We start from the raw sequence: 23374 nt of genomic DNA on the forward strand, positions 1-23374 counted from the left end.
ATCCCCGCCATCCTCCCCCGCGGGTCCCCGCCAGGGCAGGGCGAGACGCGGCAGCGCCAGCGCGGCCCCGCTCCAGCCCCGCACCCGGCGCTGGGGGATCCCGGACCCCGCGCTGCTCCACTCGCCTCAACAGTGCCACCCAGTGCCTTTTTTGTATCATCTCAAGTGGAAACGGGGGCTCGAAAGCGGGGAAACCCGCCCTTAAGGCAGAACGGAGTCACAAGGAGCGAGTGAAAGCTGCTGGTGAGCAGCAGTGGGGTGTGCTGTGAGTTGCGGGTGCCCCGGGCTACCGGGAACCATCGACAGAGCAGAGTGGACAATTCTGATTTAAAACAAAACAAGTCAAAACCCCCCAAAACAAAACCCCCAAACAAAACCCACGCCACAGTTTTCCAGTTTTTAAACGGCCTAACGTGTTTCCCGGCTTGTTTTAACGAGAGAGGCGTGGGTATGAAGGTCAGTGGGAGCTTCCTTGGGTCTTTGCTACAACAAATGTTCCCGTGAGTGAATGGGTAAAGCAGGATTGAAAACTGAAAAGTTCATCCATTCATAGAGGCAATTCCCTTATTAATAAAAACCAGCAGCAGCAACAACTGTCTTAACCGAATAGTGGCTGTGGGAGGGACGAGTCCCACACCCCAAGCCAAGGGATGCAGGGAGTAGGGAAAGTGGGGGCTTCCCCCCAGTGCGGGGCATGAAGAGGAAACCAGTTGGTGGCAACATATGTGTATTGCATTTCTCTGCAAAATTTGCAAGTAGCTAATTAAATTTCTGACGCTGAACTGGTCCTTGGCTGAGATCATTTCAATGGGCAGGGTTGGTTGCTTTTTTTTTTTCTCCTTACAGGAGTTCCCTCCCCTCCTTCTTCCCATCCTCCGCCTATTAAAACAACTCAAGTCTCACTTGTTAAAAGACCCCATAACGTGGAAGAGGCAGAAAAGCAGCAGCAGCAGCAGGAAAGAAAAAGACGTCTGGAAAATATTACGCGTTTGCTGCTGCTGCTGCTGAGAAACCTCATTGAAACTGTTACTCGGGCAGCAAGGTATCACCAAAGAGACTTTATCTGATGCTGTACATCTCAAACTTTCAGACGCTGCCTTGCAACTTCTCCAGGCTCCTGGCTAGCCGGGTTTGAAATAAGATCTTCAGCTTCGACCACGAGAAACTAACTCCTAATTTATTACTTCTTTATTATTATTATTATTATTATTATTATTATTACATTATTCGGGAAAAAAATCCCACAACTTTGAGCTAGAAACTGAAGCAGAGAAAGACAAATACATGGTAATTGTGAAAACACGTGGGAGAAAATGAGTAGGACTGAATAGCCTTAAACGACTTTTTTATTATTTTCATTTTTAATTATTTTTTATTTCTGAGCGTCTCAATAAATCCCTGAAAAGTGCGATTTGATTTTTTTTTTACCTCAAACTTGGAAACTATTCAGCGGGAGCAACGGTACGTGAGACCACACAGTTGGCTGGAGCCCCTCTATGACCAAAGGACAGAAGGACAAACAAGGTAGGTGATTTATGATTACGCTTCTGTCAGCTCAAGAGCACAAGACCCCCTCCTCCCATTCCCCACTATTCAAGGCAGGAAAGCTGAAACAGATCCCCAGAATACGAGTGGGGCTGGGGGAGGATCTTACCGGCTTCTACGCTACACCTATTTCAGCAATGAATAGGACCGTCGTGAGGATGAATGAGGTTTTCAGCTTCAACCCCTCCTCCGTGTAATCCGTTTAAGACATTGCTGAGCTCCAAGATCGGATGGGGGGAAAGGGGGGAAGGAGCCACCAAAAACAAAACCTCCCAAAAGACCCTAAAATTAAAATCTGGAGCAGGTTAGGTAGCTGCTCCGCTGAGCCCAGAAGGGAAGGCTAGACCAGCTGAGAACCCAGACGGGGTTCTCTACAGCAGTTCCCCGGCTGCGCATCCAGGGCCGGGCGGGGGACGCGACAGGAGCGGCGGGAGGGATGGGACTGAGGGAGGGAGGCGAGGCGGCGGCGTGGGGCTGGAGCGGGGCGGGCGTCCCGCCCCGGAGCGGGGAAACCAGCGCTCCCGAGCCGCCGGAGCGTCGCGCCGAGCGCGGAGGGCGGTTTCCCGAGCTCGGGAGGTTCGGGGAAGGCGGGATGCGGGGGGCGGGGGCTGCCCACGGGCTCCCAGCGCCGCACACCCGCTCGGCCCCGCCCCGTCGGGGAGCCCGCCGGCCAGACCCGCGCTGGCGGCGGGGGTGGCCGAGGGAGGGTCGCACTTCGCGGGGGGCGAAGGCAGCGCCAGCGCAGCCTGGGACGGCCCCGCGGGGTCCCGCACGGCGCGGGTCCCACCGCCCCCATGGCGGGCGGGGCGTGACCGCCCCCCGTGACGTGGCGGCGCGGGGGATCCCCGGCCCCGCCCCCCCGTGACGCAGGAGCACCGCCCCCGCGGGCGGCGGGGCCGGGGATCGCCCTCGGAGCGGCCCCGCCGAGCTCTCGGCACCGCCCGCCGAACGCCGGGCCCCTCCGGCAAACCCCGTCCCCCTGTCCCCGACAGCCCTGCCCGGCACCTGTCCGAGCGTTCCGTTGTGTCTCTCGGGCACGGCCGTGACTCACCTCGCCACGCTCCATAGCGGTGCTGGCAGAAAGGTGAATGGGACACTGACAGAGGATTTACCCCATTCCCCTTCCCCCGAGAGGACCCCAATGTAGTACAGCACTCCTGATGGGCGTTGTCTTAGTATAGAGGAGGGAAAACTGAGGGGGGATCTCATCAATGCACATAAACATTTCCAAGGTGAGGGCCAAGAGGATGGTGCCAGACTTTTCGGTGGTGCCCAGGGAAAGGATGAGAAGTAATGGCCATAAACTAAAACACAAGAAGTTTCACCTCAACATGAGGAAGAACTTCTTTCCATTGAGGGTGGAAGGACACTGGAACAGGCTGCCCAGGGAGGTCGTGAAGTCTCCCTCTTTGTAGTCATTCAAAACCCACCTGGATGTGTTCCTGTGTCACCTGCTCTGGGTGACCCTGCCTTGGCAGGGAGGTTGGACTGGATGATCTCCAGAGGTCCCTTCCAACCCCAACAGTTCTGTGGTTCTTCAGAGCTGCAGTTATACCACATCTCCCAGGGCTCAGCTGCTCCTCTGTGTTTCACTTGGCTTCATTGCCTCCTTCCTTAAGGATCATTTTTCCACTGGCATCCACGCACTTTTTCAAAAGCATACATTGTGTGTAACATGGGTGCCTCGGGTTCTCTTGGAGACTGGTTAGGTTACTTCATCTGAGGATGATGGCAGTGAAATATATTCTCTTTCCCTGAAAAACTGCAAAATTCAGCACTCCCCCTAGGCTAGAGGAGTTTTGTCTCTGGTGTCAATAAAGCCAGGATTTTATCTCAGGGTAGTAAATCTTTCTTACCCTGCATGCAAACAGATAAAAACCTGCGGAAAGGTTTTCCCAGTAGAAAGAGCAGCTCTACTGGTTTCAGTGGAGTTTTCCATGCAAGTTCACTAGCAAAAAACTCATCTCTTTATATTTGTGGCATGAAAGGACATTTCCTTCAATGTGTTGCTGTTCAAGATTGGTGTATAAAGCAGCAAAGTAGTCCTCCATTCAGTGTAGTGGGACTTGACTAAATTAAACAAGATATGACCTGTGCTTTATGACCAAATTACAAGATAATAAGCTGTGTACACCAAATAAGTATTTATTTGCTGGATTAAGTAATGAAATAGTCAAGTTTGTGCATCCATGGACTTCATAACTGACAACCAGAAAATATTTCTGAACTAGATTTTGTTTAACCGTAATCCAAAATATCTGAGTAGTAGTATGATTTACTCCCTTGTTTTCTTAAAGCATTTGTCTGGAAGGAGTTGTTGGTTTTCTTTTGCTTTTTTTTTATTTTTACTAATTTAACAACTACTCTATCACTGTCTACATTACAGTCAAATCCAACTAGCAGCTGTAAAATTCATTCCATAATGGTTACTCAAATCTATAGAAGACTAAATTTAGGCAGTTTAGTGGGAAACATACATTAATCAGACAGGAGACTCTTGATTTGCTGATCAAAGCCTTGCATACAGATACACTTTGCCATCATTAGTAATCCTGTTCTTTACTTGAAAATTAACCCCAGAGTGAATTTTAGCCTAATGTGAGCCCTTTCCAGAAGATCAATAGCATAACAAAATCTGGAAGTGATAAATAACCAAAAGTACCAGATATGGTAACTGTGCTGTAATAAATATGTACAGATGGAGCATAACTCTTCAGTTTCCTCTCTGCAGGCTGTAGAATAGAAGAGGGAGTCTGGACAGCTACTTTTATGCTAGTAATTAATGTGTACCTGGAATAATTTGTACTCCAAGGATAAATGATTTAATTTGCCATCAAAATAAGGTTAATAATGAATATAAATATTGGCTGGAAAATTGTAAGCCTCCAACACCATGTACACATATGGAGTGTGTGTCTGTAGGGCCAGATACAATATGTTCATGCATACACACACACACACACACACACACACACACACACACACACACACACTTGTTTAATTGAAGCAGCTGCTCTGATGAAGCCAATGCTATTATTCTCATAAGTAAGGATGGGGATTTTAAGGCTTGTAAAGATGACGTTCTTCCCTTGGTTGTGTGCAAAATAGCCCTTGGTAGCTGTATGCACTTATAGCCACGTGTGTTGACTTTTATGGTGTCAACCTCACTGATCTCAGGTGTCCTGCTGGTTGAGAGTTGCATTTCTGTTGCAGACAAATCCATACAGAGTATACCTCCAGGTGAATATAGGCAAGGAAAATAGGAAGTGGTGTGTTGGGTAACTAGAGAAATGGTGGATCCCATATCACACCAGAAAGAGTAACATTGCAAACTATCACTAACCTAAGCCTTATGAAGGGTTTTGTAGACCTCCAAAACCTTCTTGCATGGTCATGATTCCCATTTTGCAGGTGAAATGAATTCCCTCACCTAAGGTTACCCTGCAGGTGAATACCAATGATAGGAACCAAATCTAAATTTTCTGGGTCCTGATCCACTCTTAGATTCCCTAAGGTAAGAAATGCAGTGGTTAACACTGACCCATCTAACAACCTTCATAAGGGAGCTTAATATCTATAATAAATTTCTCAAACATATACATGCATTTTTATCTTGAGTGTCCCAGAAATAACATATTCACAGAGAAAGACTTTTTTTTACGCCTTTACTACAAAATTGCAAGATATTTTATCCACTGACTTCCCTCTTCTGCAAGATACCTAAATGCACACTTATCTTTAATGGTGCATTTATGTGTTTTGTTGAATTCAAAGCCTCAGCATTAAGCTTTGGTAGATATTCAAGAGTTCACCTTTGATACAGGCATGTAAAAATGAGACATTTTCAAAGGTTTTCTGTGCTCAGCACTTCTGGTTTCAACAATGATTGCTGACAAATCTGATCTGCAGACCTGCGTGTGAAGTTGATTTGTATTATCAATTTATTTTGAATTGAGAGTGTGCTATTGAAGGCAATGCTACAAATGCGCCCCCTCCAACTAAATTACTTGAGTTTCTATTGCGAAGCTATCACTGAGCACCCAAACTGGATTCCTCTTGAATGAACTAATGGCAAGCTGCACTCCTGGGGGACACTTCTCAGGTTTTTAGTCCATGGAGTCTGACTATACTTCGTTCAGAGTAAAACATGAAATGTATGGAGGGTGGAGTTGGGCCCTCAGCACCAGGTCTTCCTCTTTGCAGATCTGTTTCTGTAGTGGTAGACTATTTGCTGATGTGGCCATAGCCCTAGATGTCTAGAGAGAGGCACAGATCTTTTGAACCTTTATAGGTAAAGGGGACTGTGGTGTGTGGACCTTGGCTGGCTGCATAGTGCCCTCCCAGCTGCTCTATCCCTCCACTCCTCAGCAGGATGTGGGTAGAGAAAATACAATGGAAGATCACCCGGTAGGTTGAGATCAAGGCAGCTTAATAAAGCAAAGGCCATGTAGAAAGTAAAGGAAGACAAAAGATTTATTCTCTACTTCTCGTTAACAGGTGATGTTCAGCCACATCCCTGGAAGTAGGGCTTCAGTACAGTTAGCAGTTGCTCTGGAAAAAAAAAAAAAAAAACCATAATAAATTCCTCCGCCTCCTCCTCCTTTTAGCTTTTATATCAGCAGATGTCATGTGGTGTGGAATAACCCTTTGGTCAGTTTGGGTCAGCTGTCCTGGTTATGTCACCTCCCAGGATCTTGCCCATGCCTAGTAAACTTGTGCAGGGGAAACACTGGAGAGACAGCCTGGATGCTGTGAGAGTACTGCTCAGCAGTAGCCAAAACACTGGTGTGTTCTCAACGCCTTCTTAGCTACAAATGCAAAGCACAGCACTATGAGGACTGCTGTGGGAAAAATTAACTCCATCTCAGCCAAATCCAATACAGGGAAAACATGAGCACGTTTGTGATTGAACTTTTACTGTTGTCTCCTGGATAGATATTGACTTTTGCAGCTTATGGCTGGGATTTTTTAAAATGTCTTCAAATGTTTGGAATTAATAAGTGCTAATTCTTTCAAACAACCTTCCAAATCATTACATGTGATATACAAACTTTCTGTGGCTCCCCCTCTTGCTTTTTAATCTTCTGGGGAAAAGCTATCCAGAAGTACTATGTGGCAATGTTTGAGTGTTGTGCATGGAAAGTGATTTCTGACAGAGATGATGTAGTGATCTGCATCCCTATGTGTTACAAGCAAACCTAACTTCAGTTTGATCCCCCATCAGTCACTTGTTCCATGTCCTGTATCAGCAGATGCCAGGCACCACCTGGTTGCTTCCTTTAGAATAAGGGAAGAGACTTCAGATAATATTGATGTCTTCAGACACCAATGCACATATGGTTTCTGGATATGTATTTGACCCTATCTGTTTTACCTTCTTGATGTATTAGTAAAAAAATACACTTTTCTTTTTTTCTCTGTGCCTCCTGACTTTGCAAAGGGATGAGTTGTCTTCAGGTCCTGTTACTCTCAGGAATCCATGAAAGCTGATTAATAACTATATGGACAGACTGTGCTATATGATTTTGGAGTGGTACCTTACCATGGAAGTCACCAGCATTCTTTGCTGAGGAAAGACCCAGTCCAAAGCAGGACATATGAACCTGCTGAATTTCAATCAAGTGTCTAGATCTTCTTAAAGTTAGATTTATGTAGCATAACTACAGTTAACTGCTAGCCTAAATATTTCTCAGATTAGAGAGAACTGCAGCATATTTTGCTATGTTCTTCTAATCTGAGGTCTAAGGCATTATTCAGTCTGAGAAAGGAGTGTGATCTCTAGGGCTGCAGTTAATACCCCCATCATTATATGTAGAGAGTAGGTATCACTCATTTGTTAACCTGGTTTTTTTTCTGAAAATGATGTTAGAAGACTACAACTTTTAGTCATGCCAGTTCTTGATATTAATGTAGAGTAAGTTCTCCTTCTTCACAGGTTTGACAAGAAAATACTCTTTTGTAGCTTTATCAGGGTGCCAAAAGAGACACAATGCCAAAGAGTTCACTAGGTGGATTCTGATGCTGAGTACATGCAAGAGTTCATTTATTGGCCATGCTTTTCCAAAAGAGGATCCAAAGAAAGGCACATTGCCTCCTCCTGTACAGTCACCACAAGGCACATATATACTTGGGACCTCGTGGTGAATCAAAATGTGTGAGTGAATCAGCAACAGCCTACACAGCATTAGGATTTAGCATATGACTTTCATTTTCATTTCTACTAGTTGTGCTGGTGAGCACTGCTCAGCTCCATCCATGAAAGTAATAATAATAATGGCCAGTCTTCGCGAGCGAAGATCCGGGGAAGGTCTTTACACCTTCCAGCCTGCGCATTGGATTTTTTAGGTGAGACACAGTGTGCGCGGAACTGAGCCCACCCTTTAATCCTAAGGTTCATCTGCCGGGGCCAAGCGAGCTTGGACGGTGGCAGCGAGGTCCTTAGGACGTAGATGGATTGCCTTTAAGGGCTAACGAGCTCCATCTGCCCGGGAGTGGCCCTGACTGGGAATCGAACCCGGGCCTCGGCGGTGACAGCGCCGCGCCCTTAACCACTAGACCACCAGGGGCTCCCCACAAAAGTAAACAGCTGCAATATCATGACAACAAATTGCTCCATAGTAGACTTTGAAGCCTCTTTACATACACTCATCTTGTTTATACAAAACTGGAGACTGTTTGCTGGAGGCTGCATAAAGCTCATAATGGGCTCAGCACCGTGGAGTTAGGGGAAGGTGCATGCAAAGGATTTAGGTGCCCAAATTGCAAAATAGAATTATTACATTTCACTGTAAGTTGTATATTCCTATTAATAATTCACATGGGCTGGATTGAATATTGGGTGCAACCCAGTTCTAGCAGGAAGGCCTGAGAGCAACCAGCCCTAGGAATACAGAAGGTCCTGTGAGTAAACTTTGTCTTGATACATCTGTAGGATAGGGAAAGATCAGACTTTCAGTTCTCACAGGACTGGTTTCTTTTTCTCAACTGGATCCTGCCTGAGTATGTGGGCTGTTCAGTCAAAAGCAGTGATAGACTAGAAAAGGCTAACTTTCTGAATGCTGATGTCTCATAAGTAAGAAAGAAACATAGTTACAGCCATGACAAAACTACAAAACTACTACTACAAAACTAACTTGCATTCACAGGAAGATTAGGTGTTTTCAGGATAGGGTAGTAGGTGAGTAGAAGATATTAAGTTCTAAAATTTGCGCTGAATTTGTTAGGCCAGGATAGATGCTCATAACAGCACTGTATGATTTAAAAATCTCTAATGCAGCTACTCCCTACTTTTGGTGCTAGTATTTGACTCAGCAGTTCATTTTTGGTCCCAGACTTGTACAAGCATCATTTCCTTTTAACTTCTTGGCTCAGTTACTGGAGAAGGGTGGAGAGTTTTTGGCTTCTTTACCATTGTTTGGGCATGTTCAAGTTGATAAAGATCATTTCTACTGGGCAAGCTATCAATAGCTCACGTGTTAAAGCTTGAGAATATTGAGCAACTTTTTCCAGAGTTTCTCTGAGATTCAGTCAGTTAAAAGACTATACATAAAAACCTCAATTGCACATACAAAGAGGAATGTTTCTTTGATGAAAGCCAGGAATTTAGATCAAAACACTGTTTGTTTTCCTAAGGATGACAGTGAAAGGATAGAAAATAATGCTCTTTTATTAGAACCAGAAATCCATTTCTTGATCTTAAAGGACTGGGGGTCTGCAACAGAGGGGAGCTGGGCTGTAATGACAAGATCAGAGAATTACTCTTTTTTTTTTTTCCTTTTTGCAGAAGTGCTTCATAGGTAGAGAAAAGGAATAACAAAGTAGTATAAAAGATGCCTGGTACAGTATATAGGTAGTCAAATGTAATCACTCCAGATCCTAATCTAAATCCTGTGACTTCTACCCATCAGTGGTCCATTTATTTCAGCCCTACTCACTAATACAAATGTTCTATTTCTGGCAAGAGAAAAGAAATGGTGAACCCCAAAAGAGGAAACAGGGTGCAACTGGACCATTAATGAGACCTTAACCTTGATGTTTGTGACATTTTGCATGCTTGAGGGATTAGTAAACACAAGCTATTTGACTTTAAGGTAATCTAGAAGGGGATCCATTACTTAATCTGTTTTCTAAAGCAAGTCTAATTTAGGCATTGGGTTTTAGTTCATATATACCAGTGGTGGTAAGCATATCTTTTCTTAGGCTTCTCTATGACCCCCACCATGAAAAATTTTCAGACAGGCCAGAGCAGGGATGGTCCCTTCTGCTGGCGGATGATTACAGCACCTGTCAGAGCCCAGCCATAAGTATTCAAGGAAGTCATAAAGATAGGGTCCGATTTCTTTAACAGCGCCTCCAAATATACATTTAAGAGGCTTCCCCCTGTCTTGAAATTCAAGACCCTAAATAGCCAGTGGAAAAAAAGTAAAGTCTTTGTAACCTCAAACTTCATGTTCACCTAGTTTTGTTTTTATTTTGTAAATGATTCTCTGTTGGCTTTTTTTTTCCAAGCCTGTAACTTGTCAGACATATATAATTGATGACAGCTATGTTGCTGCAGCTTGGTAGTCATTTTTCAATAAAGAGTTAAAAACATATATGATGTAAGGAAGTCCTGTTACAGCTTCAGCTTTGGCCAACAGATGGTGAAACAAATATGATCAGCAGACGAGTGAGGTGATAGCAGCAGGAAAAATATGAATAATAGCAAGAAAACACAAATATTAAGTCCATTACTCTGAGAGGATCTAATTCAGCAAAATACTCAAACATGAGCTGTATTGACTTGCAACACACTTGCTGGGTTAGCCTTAAACAGACATTATCTGTTTTATGTCCTTCACATTAAATGCATCCATTGACAGAAAACGTTGTCATTAACTTCCTGTAATTCTGAGAAAGCATAAAATTGATAATGTGATTGTCAACAGAAAACGGTTAGGTAGCAATGTAATCTGCCCATCTGCCTGTCTACAGTGTTTGTCTCGAGAATACCAGAGCACGCTCCATGCCAGCCACAGCCCAGAGCTTAGGTTAGAAGATTTTACAGCCAGGTAACCTAAGTATGTAGAAGTGGTTAGAATCAAATGATGGCCTAATGAATTTCTGAGTTCAGGGTGGAGTCTTGGCTCTGTTAAATTTAAGAGTATTTTTGCCACAGACTTAATCTCAGTCAAGCTTTAGCCCCTATACACACATGCTCACATGTGCATATGTCTATGTACACAAATGTTATTTAAATAATATATTTTTGCAATGGTATTGAGAAGGCCTTTTAAAGCAGATGTCTGATTATATAAATATAAATTATAAATATAGTCAGACATCTGTTAAAAAAATTATAAATACATTCAGACATCTGTTTTAAGAATGTCTTTCCAATATTTTTGCAAACATAACTAAGCGACTGAAGCAATTCAGGGTGGGATTCAGTCATGACATGGATGGGGGATGAGGAGGGGCTGCCCAGACATTCAGCTGTTCCACTCGCCTGTGACTGTATGAAGTGAGTGGTGGCCCAAGAGCCCCTTTTCCAACCTCCTCAGGGTAATATGACAGAGCGCCTCATCCAGCAAGCCCAGGCTGCCAAAATAAGATCCTGACACAGACAGCAACTTCTGTGAGGACATTGCAAACAGCAAGCATCTCTGCTACACTAAGTGTGTTTGGGTCATGCTTTACATGGAGAAAGTACAGCAAAGGGATGTTAAGCTGAGCAAGGTGATGCTCTAAGTCTGTGAGCCAGAAGCTCAGGGTGTATCTGTTGACGCTGATCTCTGTGTTGTAGCCATGTGAACCGCTTATGTGACCTCACATCAGCACGTGGTGGCTCTGCTAACGGTTTCCCTATCTTCTTTGCAGATGTATTGTGAGAGGTTTATATGTATCCTGAGAATACTTGGAACCACACTCTTCGGGGTGTCCCTCCTGCTGGGTATCACCGCTGCTTACATTGTAGGCTACCAGTTCATCCAAACAGACAACTACTACTTCTCCTTTGGACTCTATGGTGCTATCTTGGCATCGCATCTCATCATCCAAAGCCTGTTTGCCTACCTAGAGCACAGGAAAATGAAACGGTCGCTAGAGACTCCAATCAAGCTGAACAAAACAGTTGCCCTTTGTATTGCTGCCTATCAAGAGGATCCTGACTACTTAAGAAAATGTTTACTTTCTGTGAAAAGATTGACCTACCCTGGAATTAAAGTTGTTATGGTCATTGATGGAAACTCAGAAGATGACGTTTACATGATGGACATTTTCACTGAAATCATGGGTAGGGACACATGTGCCACTTATGTCTGGAGTAATAACTTCCACGACAAAGGTCCGGGTGAGACGGAGGAGTCTCACAGAGAAAGCATGCAACACGTATCTCAGCTGGTCCTGTCCAACAAAAGTGTTTGCATCATGCAGAAATGGGGTGGAAAAAGAGAAGTAATGTACACAGCATTCAAAGCACTGGGGAGAAGCGTGGATTATGTACAGGTAGGTATTAGAGCATCAGGTCAGTGCCAATTCAAACACACTTTGAAAGAAAGCAGCTTTTGTATATTTTGTGCAGCATGTTAGAGGCCATCCTAGTCCCTGATGAACACAGTGCTCCTTTCAGTCTGTTTGGAAACAGCTTGACCGTTAAAAGGGTATTTTGCTAGCTTTTAAAATGGCCTGTCTATCTGTGACTATGTTAAATCTGTGCACCAGCTACTGGAGAAATCCAAAATCCTCCCCCAGCCTTCAGTACTGCCCCCAAATCCAAATGGTTTTGCTTCATACAAAGCCAGTGGTCTCCTGAAAACCCCATCTGTGCTCCTGTAGGTCAAGATCTTGGGTAAGGCTTTATTTTGTGAGGTTGTTAGTGGACCCATGTGAGCAGACAGACAGGTATTTGATGGCACTAGGGAATATCTCAGAGCAGTGGTGGAGTAAAAAACATGAGGATATTTTAAAGACAGCAAAGGCTATGTGGAGTATTCAATGAAAGGGTCAATGTGCAGATTTGAAAGAAAGATTTCTGCAGCTAAAGCCTGAAGGAGCTTTTGCTTCATCACTTACAGCTGCATTACCTCACTCACCGAGACTTGGCTTTTAAAGCCCTTATGACACTATTCACTTAAAAATGAATTAGGCTGGGTCCTTTCTCCCTGTTTCCAAAGCAGCAGAGGCACATTTCTTTCCAGCTGCCTTGGATCCTCTGAAAGATTGTCTATGCTTTTGCCTTACTTACATGGGAGCACTTCTCACTCCTGCAAACAGCTCTGCTTATTATGAGAAGGGGAAGAGGTCATGTATATGGAGGAAGATGGGTGGGATCAGGATCTCTAGCTGGACACTAAGGTCTCTTCCTTATCACTGAAGGTCAACAAGGCTCATTTGACTAATCCCACTGAATATGAGATGATCTTCCTAATGAACCACCCTCAGTTCTTCCCACTTTCTCCCAAATTCAGAGCATCCAGCAGTCTCCTCCTATGGAGCAGCAACTCCCCGTGAGATGCTCTCTGCTGGCTCAGGGCAGCTGCATGGCTGAGCCATATGTGTTTCTGGGGTCTGTGCCCAGCCTTGTGTGGGTGTGTGTATGCTCTGCACAGCACAGCATCCACGTGCACAGTGTCCAAGGGATGTGGAGAGCCTGCCAGTAGCTGGACTGAGAGCAGTGTCTTCCATGCACAGGAGGGGCAGGAACTGAGGAATGCCAGGAACCTCTGTTATTGGAGCTGAGAGAGTAAGGCGAAGATTTAAAACCCATTCCCTACCACTTCCCAGATTGAAACTAGTTTATTCTTTGCAAACAGTGGCCTTAAGTTCTCCATTGTCTGCACTTCGATTCTGTGCTGTGAGGAACTATGATTTTCTCTATTAGTATGGGTTTATAATCACTTCACACGGAAATACCAGATTGCAGAGAAAGAAGGCAGAGAGGAAGCTGATTCATTGCAAGTTTCCTCCCTCCGTCTAGCTTTTGCATTTTTCAGGGAACCCAGAAAAAATGTTTTTATTTCAACAGTCACAGCATAAACTGAGAACATGGAAGAGATATTGCGGGTCAGTTACCACTCCTGACCGGGCTCAGAGTTCTAATTAATTAGTCAGGGATTGTAATGCTGCTGTGACCAAAGTCTGCAGTAATGACTAATGCCACAGTCATATTTACTGTTACATCTGTAATAGAAATGCAGCACCTTGGTGGCCCTGGATACTATGCAGTCATGAAGCAACGTAACTAAAATGTGGCTTTGTTTTATGAATGAATGAAGGTTGAGATATTTTAAATGGTTCTTTGGGAGCACTGAAGGTAAATTACTTTAAACAGGTCCAACATATTAAAGGCTAAGTAATCTGCATCAATGATCAAGCACTTTAAAAAGTGGACCATTCAGCACCACTGCCCCCCCTGAAATTGCAGGCCCTGAAATTGTATGGTTCTTAAAAGACAGCTTGGGGTTTTGGACAGGCAATCATAAGCTGTCAGACCAGCGCAGATAACAAGCTGTTGCCATTAGTGGTGTCTCACTCTTTCAGTACCTGAAACTGCTGTGAAGGCTTTTTTCCATCCTGGAGGAGGTTAGCAGTGTGCAAGTAATCAGGTGGAGGAGTTAAACTGGCAGATGTCATTGGTGCAGAGCTGGTTGGGGCAGCCAGGGTGCAATTCATCTTGGCTTGATGGAGGTACCTGTGAGGACAGTCCAGCACAGTCTGAACTTCTCAAAGCAGCTTGGATAAGCTGTCACTGGCTACAAAAAGTATCCAACAGCTCACTTAAGGTCAACCATCCCTTTCATGCAACTCTGTGACCCAAGGCAGTAATTTTTAGGTCACTCAGCCCTTATGTGGAAAGATGGCAAACTGCCTCTTGGGCTGTCCTGAGCCACCCCTGGCTGGGCAGACCTCAGTGTGTTTTATTTGGGTTCCTAAGTGTCTGTCTTTGGGAGTGTCCTCTTTTCACATGCAAAAACCTTGTTCAGATGGAAAATAATGGCTTGTTAGGTTTGTCCCAGAACCCCAGACATGTCCACTGTGCTGGCATGCCCAGGACATGCAATGGTAACTTCTAAATAAATCCAGTGTTTTCCTCATTTCATGTTAGTGATGGTTCTCATGGGCAGGCCTTTCTGCTGTAGGGAAATGCATCTGATGGGGTGGGGGCTGCTCAAGTGACAGCTGCTGGAGGCAAAGCAGCTGGGGAGGGAGCTGATCCCAGCCCACCGCTCATGGTCACAAGAAATGGACTGCCTAAATCTGCCTGAGCACCCTGGGAATTCAGCAAACTACAGACTACCTGTGCAAAACTCTCAGGAACAGGTCTTTCCAGGAAGCCCCTGGTGAAATACAAGCATCCTTTCTCTGTTTTGGTAGAATTGTTTTGCTCCCTTTCTATTACCAAGCACTACCACTGATGACAGCTTTCCACTAAAGCTGGAGGCACACCTTGGCCAGGTTACAAAGGTGCTCCTTGGGAAGAATCCTTTGAGGAGAGGAGATGGATTCATCAAATTAGTGCAAGCTGGAGATGCTTGTGGCTTTTCTTTGGATGGAAATATGAGAGCTTTCATGACCTTTATCCTCTAGGCCCCCTCTGAGAGAGCATGGAGGGGAGCATGTTGGCAGACTCCCGCCTGCATCCAAGCTGTGCAGCCCAACTATCTCGGGTAACCTCTCCTCTTTAGCCTAGTCTTGAGCCTCAAAATGCTCTCCTCCCCCTTTGTAGATCAGACATGAAGGTTATTGCTCCTCTGAAGTGAGTGGACTTGGGTTGAATTGAAAGTTTGCACAGAAGAACACCAAAATTAAGATATCTGATACAAAGACTCAGCAGAATCTGTCTTAATATGCTGTTCACGCAGAGCTACTGACTTTAGCACCTATTGACCCTGTCTGAAATCACAGGAGTCAATGTGGGGGCAAACTAGAAGCAGTATGAGAATTTGTAGGTCTGGATTCAACCAGTCAGAGGGGTGTTTCTGGGACAGTCTCTGCTCCAGTTCCTGGGCATCTGTGAAGTGAGTTCACACATGATGTGGGCGATGCTTTCAACACCAGCAACTGCGACAAGGAGACACCCACTTGTTTTAAACAGGCTGCAGCCCATGCTGTTCTCCTCAGAGCAAATGAAAGCAATGCCAGCTGCCTCGCAGACCGGCCAGCTTGTCTGAGCCCTCCTCCTACTCTCCAGGGGAAAGCCAATTTCCTAATGTACACAGAGTTTAGTTGACTAGGAGTGTTTGTGTAGCTGAAATGCCTTGTGTATGTCATCTATTTCTGCCCTGGTCTTGTGGAGTACTGAACTTCGGGACTCACTCCTTCTGGCCTTACATATTTTTTATAAGAATGCCAGAGAAAAATAGCAAACAATTTCTATATATCAAATGTCAAATCACAGGACTACTAATAACGCACCATACATCTAAAATTAAAAATGGGTTTGCACTGGAATCCGAGATACATACCTTACATGAATTGCTAAAACCTTCTGTGAGTGAAAGAACTATTAGGTTTCTTCCCAGACTCCTACTTGACTTTTTTCTTTCTTTTTTTATAACAAGTGTCTGGAATTTACCTCCTCACTCCTTCCCTCATATGGCAGTGGGAAACATTTGACCAGAGTTTTCCAACTGTGCAGTTGATGCAGGGAAACCCTATGCTAGGGCTAAACAGGAATCTGCTGCACACCCACAAACATTATCTTATTCTGTGGTGCCCCATTTCTTATTCAATGAAGCCAGCCCAGTGTGTCAGGAAAACAAACAGATCTGATACAGAAGAGAGGATTGTTGGAGGCAGAGCCTTAACAAGGTCTCTGTTTCATTCAGCACCACTCCTTGCCACCTGGTACAAATGGCCTTTAACAGAAATATCAATGCAGTCTCCAAAGTCAGATTTAATTGCATTCAGGAGAATGTGCACTTAGAGTCATTATAGCCACTCGCATAATTTTTATTTTCTTCTCTAGTGTACTCCTTAACCCATTTTTGTTCTTGTTTTGTCTTACTTTTAGGTCTGTGATTCAGATACAATGCTTGATCCAGCCTCATCAGTGGAGATGGTAAAGGTCTTAGAAGAAGATCCAATGGTTGGAGGAGTTGGAGGTGATGTGCAGGTGAGTACAATTTTCAGATTAACAGGGGGGTTTCAGCAACTATTTGCATTGCAACAGATTTCCCTGCCTGGAATAGTGTTGAATATACTAGATGTGTGTATACTATGTGTATATATATAATAGGCGATACCATTATAGAGGCTCTTATCATACCCTAATCTTTCTGTCCATTGAATGGAAACTCTTACTCTTGTATGTGAGCACTGTGTGGTTTTAACACCCACCGCAAGCAAACAAATATTATTCTGCCCTTTATATGTAAAAAGCAGGGCACTGGCATTGTCAAGACTGTTGTGACATTTTTGAATCTCTGGATATAACTGCTTACCCAAAGTACCAAAGCAAAGCTCCAGGGGAGCAGGGAATTGAGAACAGGTCTCCCAAAGCCACGTTCAGCATCTCAAGTATTTCTGTTATATTACCACTATCAGCCAAGATTGTTAGAAATAAAAGCCATTTTGAAATGCTGTGCACTATGCACTCTGTACGTTGCTGGGTTTCCCCTGCATCTCTGGCAGGCAGGGCAATGGAAAACTCCTGCGTCAGACCAGCTCCACATCTGTTAGGATTTCCAGCATTGCCAAGTTTGGCTGACAGCTGCAGCAGAAGACTGTTGGTTCCTTATGACACAACTCCTTCTGCTGCACTTTATAAAGAAAAATGTGTATGAATATTTCAACTGGCCTTAGGATCAGTCCCCCATACTCAGTAGGGCTTTTTATGTGAGACAGAGAAGAAAGGGCAAGCAATTACTAATGAATGTCCCAGTACTCAGAAGTATTTCAGGCATTTGGCTCTCAACTCCAGAAATTAGGATTCCCACATAAACCTGAATAACTTGGGAGCTCCAGACTGACTACAAACCAGGTGTCACACTCACCCAACACATGTGAGATGGCAGACATGTGTGAGTACAAGCGCAGGCTAGCAGTACAGGTTCAGCTGTGACAGTGAACATTCATAAGCATCTGCAGAGAGAGGTGGGAAAGACATGTTTCCTTTGGGAGGAAAGGTGACAGAATGAAGGCTCTGGGCTTTTTTTTTTTTTCCCAGTTCATTTTCCAACATACATCAAATATATTTGAGACAGGCTTGAGCCTATCTCCAAGCCCCGCTGCTTCTAAAATGGTGTGGAATTAAACTGAAACAGAGACAAGATTGGCCCATGGCCTTCAAACCCGACAGAAATTAGGGCCATCAGAACAAGAGACTACTTAGTTAGTGGGCAATGCTTTCTAGCTGTAGAAGGCCACAAGTCCCCCTGAAAATCCCCACACTGAGAAGATGTAGGTTCAAAGCTGGCACAGCCACCCTACCACACACTTCCTTGCTGCATCCTCAACTGTGTGCTGAGAACCTGGATGTGAAGCCTTGGACTTGTACATCTGCAGGCACTCGTACCTCCACTGAGTGTTCTGACTCCTAGACTGTGCCTATGTTGTATTTTAAGTGTAGGTCTGAGCTTCAGGTAAGCTTTGGGGTGTGAAGAAGAGAAAGACTGAAAGCTTTATGCAGGCCAAAGGATTGCAGACTCTACTGGAATATCACCTTATGTCTTGGGACAAAGTAACAGGGCTGGTACTGCAGAGGCAGAATAGGTTGTTCTTCAGAGGGCCTACTGTTGGATATGGGAACACAGTCCATATCTGTGGGGCCTCACAATACCAAAAATTAGGGCAAAGATCATGTGCTCAGCTTTTCTCATTCTCCTGCACAAGAGCTGGAAGAACTGTGGGTTCCAAAGATGGGTGTGGGGAGAAGAGCAGAAGGAGGCCATGTCTGGGACTCCACCAGCTCTTCTTAGGAATGTCTCAGTCCAGCAGGTCTTTAAGTGGAGGCAAAGAATAAGGAAAAACAAGACAAAAAAAAATGAAGTTTCTGGTAGAAAAAGGAAAGTCTGTGAGGAAAAAGAAAACATCTTGGTGGAACATACTTTTGGAGGCTTCATCTCCCCCTTCCTGTCAGTGTTCTGGCTAAGCTGTTTGCATAACTCTTGGGTTTGCTGTGATCTGGACTCAGGAGTGAGGTTCCCACCGCATTTGGTCCAATGGTTCTCCAGTCTCTTGGAGCCCCTGGTGGTCTAGTGGTAAGGGCGCGGTGCTGTCACCGCCGAGACCCGGGTTCGATTCCTGGTCAGGGCCACTCCCGGGCAGATGGAGCTCGTTAGCCCTTAAAAAAAAAAGGCAACCCATCTACGTCCTAAGGACCTCGCTGCCACCGTCCAAGCTCGCTTGGCCCCGGCAGATGAACCTTAGGATTAAAGGGTGGGCTCAGTTCCGCGCACACTGTGTCTCACCTAAAAAATCCAATGCGCAGGCTGGAAGGTGTAAAGACCTTCCCCGGATCTTCGCTCGCGAAGACTGGCCATTATTATTATTCTCCAGGCTCTGTAAAATTCTTGTCAATGCAATGTTCATATCTTCTCTCTCAAGAGCTCATCTAAAATGAAAACTTTTTTTATTTTGCAGATTTTGAACAAATATGATTCCTGGATCTCCTTTCTGAGCAGCGTGCGATACTGGATGGCATTTAACATAGAAAGAGCCTGTCAGTCCTACTTCGGCTGTGTACAGTGCATCAGCGGACCTCTGGGAATGTACAGAAACTCTTTACTCCATGAATTTGTGGAAGATTGGTACAATCAAGAATTTATGGGCTCCCAGTGCAGCTTTGGAGATGACAGGCATCTAACTAACCGAGTGCTAAGTCTGGGCTATGCAACAAAATACACCGCTAGATCCAAGTGCCTTACCGAAACACCGATAGAGTATCTCAGGTGGCTGAATCAGCAGACACGCTGGAGTAAATCCTACTTTAGAGAGTGGCTTTATAATGCAATGTGGTTCCACAAGCACCATTTGTGGATGACCTATGAAGCTGTAATCACTGGATTCTTTCCTTTCTTCCTTATCGCCACAGTCATTCAGCTCTTCTACAGGGGAAAAATCTGGAACATCCTCCTCTTCCTGTTGACAGTTCAGTTAGTTGGCCTGATAAAGTCTTCCTTTGCCAGCTTCCTTAGGGGCAACATTGTCATGGTTTTCATGTCACTCTACTCAGTGTTGTACATGTCAAGTTTACTGCCAGCAAAGATGTTTGCAATTGCCACGATAAACAAAGCAGGGTGGGGCACATCAGGAAGGAAAACCATTGTAGTAAATTTTATAGGACTCATTCCAGTCTCCATTTGGTTTACAATCCTCCTAGGTGGCGTAATTTTCACTATTTACAAGGAATCAAAAAAGCCATTTACCGAGTCAAAACAGACAGTTCTCATCATTGGCACAATACTCTATGCATGTTACTGGGTTATGCTTTTGACTTTGTACATGGTTCTTATCAACAAATGTGGCAGGAGGAAGAAAGAGCAACAACACTACGACATGGTGCTAGACGTGTGATGTTTCCGTGGGAAGTTACCCAGAGTTGTAAAGCAACCCAACGACCTTGTAGTATCTGTGGCATCAGACATATGTTGCCAAGGGAAATGGATCACTGCTGCTGGGAATAGGACACTTATATTCCTCTGGGTTCATTTTCATCCTGCCAAAGTAAGAAAAGAAAAAAAAAATTTTTTTTTTTTTTCAAGGGGGGGAAGAGACGTAAACCACACAGTTTCGACCTGTTTGCAAGAAAATGGGAGAACTTCTATGTTTATGCACTTTTTTATTGTGCATACGCCTGACAGTGTTACGTTCTATATACCTCACTGGTCATGCTTATGTGTGTGGACAGAAAGGAAAGGAGTTTGGAGAATTTGGAAAAGGACCTTACAACCCCTTGCAACCTAATTTATGAACTTCTCGTTTTTTATAGTTCTGTTTATAGGAAGGGTCTTTTGTTTTAGGCTGCCAAATGTAATGCCAAAGGTAAATTTTAAGAGGCCATTGGCTGAGCTGTATTTTTATATTATTGTATTATTTGATTGTGTGTATTTTTAAGCCAACTTTTTTTTAAATCACATATTTTATATTTTACTATCTGCCAAAAAAAGCTGCCTCCCCAACATTTTGTTCTTTAGCCTTTTTAAATATATTTAGGGAAAAAAAAATCAAACTTTCTCCGCCCAAATTTCTGCTGAAATGACATTGTTCACAATAGAAAAAATAAGAAGTCTCTCTGCATTTTTGCAACTAAAAAGTCTCTCTGCATTTTTGCAACTAATGAATGGTTATTTCTGTGAAAAAACATTTAAATGTGCTCTTTTAAGACATTTATTAGGAAAGGCCCAATATTGTCACGTTTTGTGTACAAGCATATTTGTGCATAAAAAAGGCCAAAGGGGTAGATATGTGCAATTTGGGGTTTTTGTTTAGATAACATTGTAAAAGGGAAATTTGCTTCTCTCCTGAGAGCATAATATCCCTGGCATGCACAATAAACCATAAGGCAAGGCAGGCCTCTGTGCCACTGGAAAAAACGTTGCTACAGAAAGACTCCCACTGATTTTTTATGGGACTTGAGGAATCAAAAATTTCTGATCTGGAATAATATTGGGCACCCAAAAGTGCTGTTGACTTCACTGATTGTTGTAGTTCTTAATAATCTGCTAGTACCAAGCAGATAGTTCAGATTTTTTATTAAAAAAAAATACATGGAAGGAAAAAATTAACAACACTTTCAAAATGTGTGTGATGTACTATAAAATTTCTGCAGTGCCCTTCATATAGTTTACAGAAAATACAAACATCAACTTCTCTCACATCCAGTGTAATACAGACCCCAGTGCTGAGCCCAATACTTTGTGTTTGACTAGAGCATATCTACTAGAAAGGAAGCCAATTTTTTATTCAGAAAACATCAAGGCTTAGCAAATTCATCAGTTCCTTGGTGCCTAATAATCAGTCTTGGACATTTATTTTGGACCATGGTTTTGAGAAATAATATTCAGGACTAAATTCTGCAGTCCTTCACCAGCCAAAGGAATGTGGCATTGAGCCTTAATATACTCTATAAAGAGCAACAGAAAGCCAGCTGCCCTTTTTAGATTCTGGTATTAAAAGCACTGTGGTAAAGCAGAAATCAGCATATGATGCTTAAAGAACATAGAAGCGTTTTCAGCTTCTCTATTTTATGAAGACATGAATAGATTCTGCTGTAGAATGAACTGCACACACACTACCTTATTTGTCTGATTATCTTGAGGTACATGATTGCTTGAAAGTCATATTGATATTATGTTAATGATTGGAGAATTGATTCATGGTAATTACAAAATAGAACAGTATTAAAAAAAAGCAAAAGAAATGGTAAAAATAAAAACTTGACTATGCCTTTTAACTATTTATGATGTAAGTTAAAGCTTGGGTTAACATTCAGACGTCAAATAAATCTTCTCATTCTATAAAAAGATTGAATAAATTGCCTGTATTTATTCTAGCAATTATTCAATGTCCTTCCAGTATAGGTTGTATATTATAATTGCTACTTTCATAAATAAAATATTTTTGATAAGATCATGACTAATTCATGGTATTTCTCATCAGCACTCGCACTTTGAAGCCACAAATCTGCACAGTTTGAAGGCTGTTGTTGTCGTGTCACCAGCCTGATTTCCATGTGGGAATTTACCATTGTACCAAGTCATCTAGCACTCATGGAGTGTGAGCTTGAGGAAACCAGTGCTTGTCCCTGCTCTGAGAGGCAGTGCAGTACATGGGGAGCACTCAGAGTATCTGCCCACCTCTCCCAGCAGCTGCTGGATCAATTTGGTCAAAACACTTCCTTCCCTTTTTCCTCAGCTTCCTGATTTGTAAACCCGGAATAGCAATCCAACTTCCTTTTGGGAAAGCACTTTGAAGTTTATGGTCAAAGTACTTTACACGAGAGCTGATGTTTTCCAGCCCTCCTTCCCGCTGAATGTTACCTCCCTCCATAGCTGGGGAGGCAGAGGAGGACATGTATGTGGCCTTCTCCTGCTCCTCGTTACTGGTGTTTGTCAAACCCCCTTTGCCCTGGCACAGCTGAAGTGCATGTGTGTATTTTCTGTCACTGAGGGTTATGGGGAGCAGACACTGCCACAGGGACAGAAGGAGCAAAGTGATATCTCACAGGTCTCTCAGACCACAGCAGGCTCATTACAGGTTAATTACTTAAGAGACAGCTTCTCAGCCCTCAGTGCTTTTACCCTATGACTACATACTGTGCCCAGTATTTACTTCCCCAGTACTGGGACGTCATTGATTAACTGGGGCAAGTTTGATCCAGGGGCAGTGTAATGGTTTGAACTGGAGTGGAGGGTCTGAGAGAGCTGGGCTAGTTAGTCTGGAGAAGGGATGGCTTTGGCAGGAGGGCCCTAAGGCCATCTCCAATACCTATTGAGAGGTTTTCAAGAATATGGTTCTAGATCTTCACAGTGCTGTTTGGTATGAAGATGAAAGACCACAAGTTTGAGCTGCAAGGGCTGAGGTTTGAGGTTCAGCCTGGTATGAATACGGACTTCTTCCCCCTGAAGACAGTCAGGTGTCTAAACAGGTTGCCTGGACAGTGCGACCTCCGCCCTGAGAGCGTTTCAAGACCAGACTAGATAAAGTCCTGAGGTGCCTGATCTGACCTCAGGGCTGCCCCTGCTTTAAGCAAGAGGTTGGGATACACCGCTTGTCCTGTCATCCTTTCTGAAGCAGGTGCTGACAGCTCCCACCCACACGGAAGCTCATTCCTGTCTCTGTTCCCCACACTGACCCCAGACACAAACAGCTCAACAGCAGCTGGTACTGAGTACCCAAAAAATCTGAG

General features: G+C 44.0%; 1 protein-coding gene across 1 annotated transcript; it reads left to right on the forward strand.

Moving 5' to 3' along the window:
- Positions 1-901: 901 nt before the first annotated feature.
- HAS2 (hyaluronan synthase 2) lies at positions 902-22105 on the forward strand. The gene is made up of 4 exons (XM_050319078.1): positions 902-1524; positions 11404-12030; positions 16538-16639; positions 19108-22105. The coding sequence occupies exons 2-4, from the start codon at positions 11404-11406 to the stop codon at positions 20038-20040; spliced, it is 1662 nt and encodes a 553-aa protein (XP_050175035.1). The 5' UTR covers positions 902-1524; the 3' UTR covers positions 20041-22105.
- Positions 22106-23374: the final 1269 nt, after the last annotated feature.

This window comes from Myiozetetes cayanensis, unplaced genomic scaffold (assembly GCF_022539395.1).
Source record: "Myiozetetes cayanensis isolate MyiCay16 unplaced genomic scaffold, myiCay2020 scf1, whole genome shotgun sequence".
In the NCBI taxonomy this organism is placed as follows: Eukaryota; Metazoa; Chordata; class Aves; order Passeriformes; family Tyrannidae; genus Myiozetetes; species Myiozetetes cayanensis.

Coding starts and splice junctions, on each gene's coding strand:
- HAS2 (XM_050319078.1), top strand. CDS start 11,404: ATGTATTGTGAGAGGTTTATATGTATCCTGAGAATACTTGGAACCACA. Junction 12,031..16,537: donor GAAGCGTGGATTATGTACAG/GTAGGTATTAGA, acceptor TCTTACTTTTAG/GTCTGTGATTCAGATACAAT. Junction 16,640..19,107: donor GAGTTGGAGGTGATGTGCAG/GTGAGTACAATT, acceptor TTTATTTTGCAG/ATTTTGAACAAATATGATTC.